The 8,841-nt window shown below is 33.8% G+C and overlaps 1 protein-coding gene across 2 annotated transcripts in view; it reads left to right on the forward strand.

The window, feature by feature from the left end:
- Polr2H (DNA-directed RNA polymerases I, II, and III subunit Rpb8) overlaps positions 1 to 6,241 on the forward strand; it is a 72,449-nt gene extending 66,208 nt beyond the window's left edge. For both annotated transcript variants that reach the window (XM_088049719.1, XM_088049732.1), the window contains one exon: positions 6,064 to 6,241. In XM_088049719.1, coding sequence (XP_087905845.1) covers positions 6,064 to 6,181 — 118 coding nt within the window. In that variant the 3' untranslated portion in view covers positions 6,182 to 6,241. The remainder of the gene's footprint in view (positions 1 to 6,063) is intronic.
- The last annotated feature ends 2,600 nt before the right edge of the window (positions 6,242 to 8,841 follow it).

Here is an 8,841-nt window from a genome sequence, read left to right on the forward strand (position 1 = left end):
AATGCATAGACTTATTTGCTCCACCTGCAGGACCGGAAGCAATTCAATCTGGAAATTGGCACTAATTAAATTTAATCACGTCAGGAAGCTCTAATTGAACTGGCATCAAATTAGTAAGTGTTCGGAGTGAACTGATACTTTCCTTCCAAGTACGACACTTTTGTGGTTTCTAATTTATCACTAATAAAGTAGGAAATATTTATTATATTAGAACTTGCAGCCACAAACCTAAAAAATTAAATTGAAAAACACTTTTTTACGTGCCCCAGGTTTTGTTGTTACCTCAAAAATATTATTGCCTCATTACGGTTTTATTTTAATTGCCCGGTTGTAAGAAATTTATGGTCTACAACGTTTAATATTATAGCTATATAACATTTCAGAGATAAAAAAGTGCCATCGCTAATTTGCTTTATTACCAACTTATTAAAGTAGTCGTTCAATCATATTAAAGAATGACACACTGTATATTATGTACCATTTTATATAAAAAAGTAAATACCTTCTTTTGATGGTTGATTTTAACAGCAACTTCCATTAGTTAACAACCACTTGCAAACATGTTGTGGCTAGTTAAGGAGATGACTTTCAAAGACCAAATAACAAAAAACTAGTGGGATATAAATATTCTAATAAATAACGTTTTTTTAACTATATTGAATACTTTTTCGAATCGTGAGAGTTAATCTGCTAAAAGATCAAGTGCCGTGGTGGAACTCTAAAAATTATTTAAAATTACATAAATGTACACTTTAAAATGCATACATACAGGTGTCCGGAAAGTGGCGCACCACCTTGAAAGGGGGTAACTGGGTAATCCCCCAGAGCACCAAAAAAATATTAAAAAAAATTCCAGGCTTTCTGTTTTTGCAGGAGGACGAAAAGAAAATTAGGAAAATGGCAACATTGCTAAACTGTTTCCCCAATAATTTAAATTTCCAGTATTCATAGTAACGTTGCTGTTGTATTGTTAGCGTTAGTATGGTCGGCTCATGATCGAGTAATGTAACTATGGTTTCATGTGAACGATGCCACTCTGATCGACATTGTTGATTCAAAAAGTTTGTTAACAGTTTCCAGCCATTTTTCACAAGATTTTTCCGACTTTTTTTGCACCATTCCTTTGTGCAAAATGTCCTTTAGATCCCCAATTCATTTGAACAAAAAATTATTGCACTGAAATCGTTAATTCTGGCGTTCAACTTTTACTCTTCAATTCATCATATCTTGAAAAATTGAAGACATGATTTTTTTTAACATTTTTCCGGTGATCTATGGCATTGTCCGATAATACAGTATCACGGTGGTGCGCAACTTTCCGGACCCCCTGTATAAATATCATACACCTGAAAGCGAAAAATGACGCAACTGCAAAATTTCTATTTTTGTAGAAGCAGCAAAAGTCAAAAGTTACACATTTTAAAAACTGGCTTACCGACTGAAGACTGAAAAGATTGAAAGCCGCATTAAATAGGAGTATACAGGGTGTCTCAGAACTCGCGCCCCAGAGAAAAAGGGCTTATGGAGGCAACAATTCTGAACCAAAATTTCGAAACTATAATTTTTTAACTCAAAAAATAACCGAGATAAGACAAAAAAACTGTAGCCAATCCTGATGTTGAACAGAATTTGAAAATTGGTAACTACTATCATCCATTGGTCAGATGAAAATTAGACTCTCGATGCCTAGGAAATTGGGATGGCTTTTTACTCCACTTCCCAAATAAGCTTTCGGGATTGGTTATTACCTTTTTATCAGTTCTTGAATACTATTAATCTTGGTCAATTTTTGTTTTGAAATTTACAATCTGTATTGCTGTCGGCACCCTCCCTTGCTCTATGGGGCGCGAGTTCTGGGACACCCTGTATAGCAAATATTATTGTTTTCGTTTTCAGGTACAGGTATTTTTTTTTAATTAATAACATCGTTTTCTCTAAGCTGGAGGTATATTTCAACTTTTACGACACGTTGCATAATTAAACTACAGTTGAATCCGGTTATAACAAACCAGTATATGACTTTGCAATTGTTCCGTTATAAATCGAGGGTTCATTATAATCGACGCGTACAATTTCTTTTTATTATTTATTATTATTTATTATTCACGATAATTGCCATATCAATGTGTTTAGGAATTTTCACATTCGTTCGTTTTTGTATACTAATTCGACTGGTAGTTTCATAAATTTAAATGTTGAATTGCAAAATGTTGCGTTGACACAATGAGAAAGTTACAAATGTTGAGAGGAAATTCAGAAATCCTGGGTGGCTATGAAATGTAATCTTCGTTTAACATTTTTCGCAGGTAACGTAGCAACAGACTGCTGTGGAAAATTTAAATGCTTGTTACTCAAAAACTGTAAGGACTTGAACATTGTCCGATACGACTATCAACTTAGATTTTGATAGAGAATTCCTCATTGAAAGGAAGTGCGAACGTTCTGGGACACCTATATAGCGTTTAAACTGCATTTGCAATATTCAATCTCCCTTATTCTAAAGTGATCAGTTTTAACATAACGGGTTTTCATTCAATTTACACCGCAACGCAAAATTAAACGTCGCCGTTATTTCTAAACGGATCTCTTTTAGAGGCATGTTAGATAAATGAGGCCTGCCATTCCAATACGTTGTAAGTGCCAATTTACGCAAAAACAGGATTTCTTTGGATTTGGGTTGTAAAACGTTATAAATCCCAAATATAAGCCTAGCAGAAATCGAGGTAAAAATCGAATCAGAAACCAAGACAAGTGCAGAAAAGCTCTTAAAAAGGATTTTTAAAAAGTGTCCACCTTAGCTGGACCTTAAATGTTTTGACTTGCATTAGTAGTGAACTTGCAAAGTTTTGGAAATTTGCCACTTTTAACATTTTTTTAAACATTAATGATAAACTTTTTTTCGATTTTCTTTTGCGGAAATTATTTGAAAAAACATTACACTAACACATAAATTTAATTCAGTTTATGGTATTGGTTACTTCAAGAATCAAACAGTTTTTTTCCTATAAAATTATTAAAATGGCGCAACGTTTTGGAATGACAGGTCTTAAATAGACAGCGTACAAAAATGGCGGAAGATGCAAATAATGAGTAAGAAAAGGATAAATATTGAAACACTGAGGGCCCGATTTCAAATCAGTGGCGCAAAATTGCGTTGACGCAGTTGCTAAGGTAGCAACAGTTTGATTGAGGTTGCTAAGACGCAATTCTGATTTGCAATGCTGCAAGTCAACATGAAATTAGGCCCTGACTGGCTCAGCTCGCTATTGGTCAGTAAGAAAATTCGAAGATCTAAACTTTATTTTTCCTGCAATGTTTTTATGTAAGTTTAAATTGCGGCTCTGTGATTGGTCGTTCAGCAAAACGACTTACGCAATGCTGATTTTTTACAGTTTCTGCAATTCCTGCGGAAAGTCAAACCAGAACTCACATTTGTCAAAGTTCGGGAGTAGGTATCACGGATAAACTTGTTTTTGTTATTTTTAGTGCGGATTAGCAAGTATATTATTATGACTATATTTTTTATCATGATATTTTGCAATTAGTAAAAAACTCCACAGCTGCTTGTGGAGCCATCTAGTAAACAAAATGTATATTTATCCACTACAGGTATCTAACTTATCTCTTTCAAATCCTGCTGAGTTCTAAAATTGATTGTTTTTTTGTAAATCGGTAAAATCTCTGCAGGAAAAATGACGTACAGGTGCAACAAAGACAATAATAGAACGTATGACGGTTTAGAAGTTTGTTTTTTGCAAATTCACCCTCAGATTAAAAAAAAAGTTTAATAACGGGTCCTTCACTAGTTCTTAGACATCTGAATATTATCAGTTTAAATTATCGGTACGGTGGTGGTATCCATGAAAAAACTGGACCAAGGCATGAAATCAAAGAAATATTTTTTCAAAGTTCGTGCTACAATGACTTCATTTCTTTGGACAAAAATTACATTCGCAGAGAAAAACTGATTTTGGGTTAAAAAATTGCTAAATTGCTAAATATTACAATTTTAGTGATTTCAAAAACTTTACACCCAATATTAAAAAATACTTCGCTATTCTTTGCTTTAGAAGTGTTGTGACACCCATGACATACCTAGCAAAATTATAAGCGTCTTGATGACAAAACTTGATGAGAATTATTATTGAAAATTGCGCAAGTAGCTTACGAGAGAGTATTTTGGTTTGCAGACAAAAAAGCGCCAAATCTGACGCTAATTGTAATCACCTTATCTAATTCAAAAGACTTATAAGTGGCCTTGTATTTTTAAACACGTCGGTAATTGACTTTTTCTATTTCGCGTTCATAATGAAGATATTTCGATACGCGTTTGAGCGTATTTCGGTATCGTAATGGACCAATCCCGTGCCAATATTTCCAGGAACTTATATTTTTCTTAGGTTTGCAGCAGACAAACCGTCAACCTGCCGTCAACGTTGACAATTCCGTTTTTAGTATTGATACACCATGATAAATCGATCAATACACTATTATTTCTTGTTGTACTTGGCTTAATAATTCATCGGAGAAAAACTCTTTGGATGCAAGAGAACCATCATGATCATGATCAACATCTTCGCTCTCTTGGCTCCCTCGCGCTCCGATAACCTCAAAACGTCACACCTGTCAAACAGACTGAAATTGGATTTGCCTACTTCGACTTTTTTCCCCGAATATTTTGCAAATACCAATACCCTAAAATTCCCTAGATTTTGAAATAAACTTTTTTCGTTTGAAACTATGCGAAATAGAAAAAATAGCGTATGATACTTGTTCATAATGCATTTTGCCGCACTTACTACTTTATATTTATACTTAAAAACGTGCGTGCGGCAAAATGTTCATTATGAAACGCGTTTCATAATATACTAATTTCAGAACAGACATGCGACTCATAACAAGACTGTTACATTTCAATTCAAGTTATTTATGTTTTACTTCAAACTGTTAAGACACTTTGACATACGAGTTCTGGGACACTGTATTTTCTAGACAGTGATTTTTCTAACTACACAAAAATTTCGTGCTAAAAAGATGTCACGATTGCTTCAGTAAAACGGATTTAGTATTTAGTGACTGACAGCACATTCTTTGTGACCCACCTATAACTTACTTGGAATTCTACACATCTACATTAATAGTCAGTTACTGCAGAGTTCTTTTTGATCGTGCCTCCACAAAAAGTGCTTAATAAAGCGACTATTTCTGGTTTCGGCCACGTTATTGCAGACATTATGTAACGCCTAGACCAGAAGCAACAGGGTCGTTGAATGCCTTTTAGCTGACCTTCAAAATAAAATAATGCAGTTCGTCTAGTCATCTAGGCTATAGAACTTCTTTGAAGGTGACTTTACAATTGCAATACTTTAGCGTGATGACCCTAAACTGCTTTTGTAATTTTGGTATTAGACAGCGATAATTGCGCAAGATAACAAAACGTATATTTAGATCCAGAGAACCCTAAAGCAATTTTCGTCACTTAACTAATAGCACTTGAATAGCCGGAATGGCCCTTCTGGCCCGACGCCAGATGGCAGTAGTAGTTTTAAACATGGTCCCCCAAAACAAAGGGGTTCTAATGATAGTGCCAAACAGTTTGAATGATGAAAATGGAAGATTGGCAAATAGAAAGCTTTTTTCACTTGACGTATCGTTGTTTTCGGGGAAATGGTATGCGTTTTATCTGAAAAAAATGTGTTGTGACTGTCATTATTATCTATTTTCCTATACAATATCGTCATCTCATGTTTTGCACATTCCTAGTAATACTATCGATCAATAAATCCCAGAGCAAATTTATTATTGAAGATAAGAGGGCTGCTAACAATCATCAGTAACGATGTACACGGTGGCAGTGTGGTTAGCTGGTTGTGTTTTTAAATCACGACCACTATCCATACTACCTTCATGAATATCGTTAAGGCGACCAAGAGGATGGGCCTTCGCGCTGACGTCATCGCGACTAAATTGATTACAAATGGTGGATGCGCGGCGCCATTTTCACTTTTATCACTCTTTTATTTCTCATAATACAGCGATTACAATGTGTTTTTCTTCTTTCAGAGCCGCCTATGTGTCATTCGGTGGACTACTCATGCGACTTCAAGGTGACGCCAATAACTTACACAGTTTCGAAGTGGACCAACATATGTACCTACTAATGAAGAAGATCTTTATGTAATTTAATAAGTTTTTTGTATAAGGTCACTGCCAAAAACAAATAAATTTTACATAAAACCAGTGTTCTGTTTTTTAACAACACGACACCCACGGGGATTTACTTGTAGGTATAGGAGGATTACTCACTTAAATTATTTATACGGGTATTTTCGTACTCTACATTCTTTTTCTGTTTTTATGAGACGGATAGTAGTGAAAGATGCTTGTGTTATTGGCAAGTTTTGCAGATTGACGTCATGAGTTATGAGTGTTTTCGACAAGAAGTGTTGACAAGAGGACAAAATGCTTTTTTGAATTGTGGACTTTGAATCATTATTGCTTTTTACTGTTAAGTGTTGGTTACTCTCCTAATTATTTAATTATTGTGTTAGTTTTTGTCTAATGTCTAAGTGATGACAAGTAAATGACTACAAGGAATTTCTTATGTCCGAAAGGGAACAATTACGCAATAATAGAATTTTTAGGCGATTTAAACTAAAAATGGAATTTTAAGGCCTCAAAAGCGGCCAAAAAGTAAGTCTTTTCTGGCCGCAAACATTTTTGGTCGATCTATGGTGGCGCCATCTATCCATAGTTTTGCATATTAGATCAAGATACCGATAAATTGTATAATTATTTTTGGCCTCATGAATTGTAAACGTCAAATTAACATTCAATTGACATCTTCGGAAACACTAGATTTACAAGCGCCCTGGACGTTTACACATGCCGTGCGGTAAAAATTGCCCAAATCATTTATAAATTAAAATCACTTTACCATAATGAAGATTGATCACCAAAGTGGAATCTACCTAAATTCTTATCTCAATTAAGACAGTATTTCTATTTTTAAAATAATATTAAAACGTTTTTTATACTGCGCCATCTTGTGTACTTTTGTGCACCAACTACAAAATTGACAGATGACGAAATTTACAAATGTCAGATGTGACAGTTCTCATGAATTTCGAAAAACCCAATTATTTCAATTAAAATTTTTCGGCCAAAAAGTTTAATACAACTCTGTGCGTTAACCACTTTACAGCGCTCGATCATTAAAGCACTCCGGCTACGCCGTCGTGCTTCAAACTGATTTCGCGCTGTAAAATGTAAGTTACCACACGCGACTGTAAATAACTATTGGGTAAAATCAAATCGACAAACTGCTGTAAAGTGCAACAAAGACTTGTTGAATTATGAAAATAAACATGTCTAGCAGTGCTGCTGCAACAACATCAAAATGCTCATCAAACCTAATTCATACAAATGGTGAAGCTACACATGCCGAAACTGCAAATGAAAATAAAGAAAATATTAGTTTTTCTGAAGGATTCATAAATATTTACAATTTTTCAGTTGTTATAAATGATTAAATCAATAAATTATACATACAGTATGTCCCGGATTGAGTTCACAAAAGGGAAAAAAAGTTTAGTTCCATTTTACAAAAAAATGACAAAGGAATAACATTTTTTGCTTATTTCAAAACAGATAAATCTGCAATTAAAATTTCAAAATTATTAGTTTGTACTCTTAAAATACATTTTTTTTATTATTTTTATTTATTAAATTTTGTAATCGTATTTAAATAATAGCAGGCTGTGTAAAGAAAAATTTACCCAATAATGTGTAAGTATTAAAAAATTGGAAAAAAATTCAATTGCATCCTTAACAATAATTAAGAAAATTCGAAACAGTCTTAAAGAATTACGAGTTATGTGCTAAAGCAGGTAGTGAAAATTGTTTTGAGTTAAAAAACAAATTTCATTCCTTTGACATTTTTTTGCAAAATTAAAAATAAAAAAGTTCTTCGTTATTTTTTGTTTTTTTTCGATTTTAAAAACACAGCTTCATAATATTAAAGTTTTAATTAAAGATTTATTTATTTTAAATTAAGCGAAAAATATTATTTCTTTGTCATTTTTTTGTAAAATGAAAAATAACGTTTTTTTCCTCTTGTGAACTCCATCCGGAGACATACTGTATATAAAAATTAATTAACTTGTAAATTTAATGATGTGGATCACGACCAAAAAGTGCCATTTTGCCCTCGCCTTCTTTCTTAAAACTTCTTCTTTCTTAAAAAAACGGCTCGGCCCAAAAAGAAACACTTTTTTGGCCTTGGTACACAAATAACTATTTTAGGCCTAAAAGTAAGGCTTTTATTTTCTTTTCATTTTGGCCGAGGTATGGTGCGCCATCTATCCATAGTTTTGCATATTACATCAATTCCTAATTATTTGGGTCAAATCGACAAATTGCTGTAATGTCCAACAAAAACGTGTTGAATTATTGAAAATAAACATGTCTAGCAATGCTGCTGCAACAACATTAAAAAGCACATCAAACCTAATTCATACAAATTGTAAAGCTACACATGCTATCGCCTCGGCCATTAAAAAAAGGCTCGGCCAAAAAAGAAACACTTTTTGGCCTTGGTACACAAATAACTATTATTCGGCAGTTGTACATGCCAGAGTATTACAATAGGACAAAAATGTTAAAAACAAACTGCTGAAAGCGCCGTTCTAGGTTTCAGCTTCTTCAGCGCTGTTGCCGAGGTGGTTGCCAAATAACAGTTGACCGAGAAAAAATAATGGATGATTCTAGAAGGAAGAAGAAGTTGCATCCAAAGACCAGACTTTTGTAGCTTGAGTGAATCAATTGGATGTAATTAATTAC

This window comes from Gnatocerus cornutus, chromosome 1, assembly GCF_029298725.1.
Source record: "Gnatocerus cornutus isolate USDA-ARS CGAHR chromosome 1, icGnaCorn1.1, whole genome shotgun sequence".
Classification (NCBI taxonomy): Eukaryota; Metazoa; Arthropoda; class Insecta; order Coleoptera; family Tenebrionidae; genus Gnatocerus; species Gnatocerus cornutus.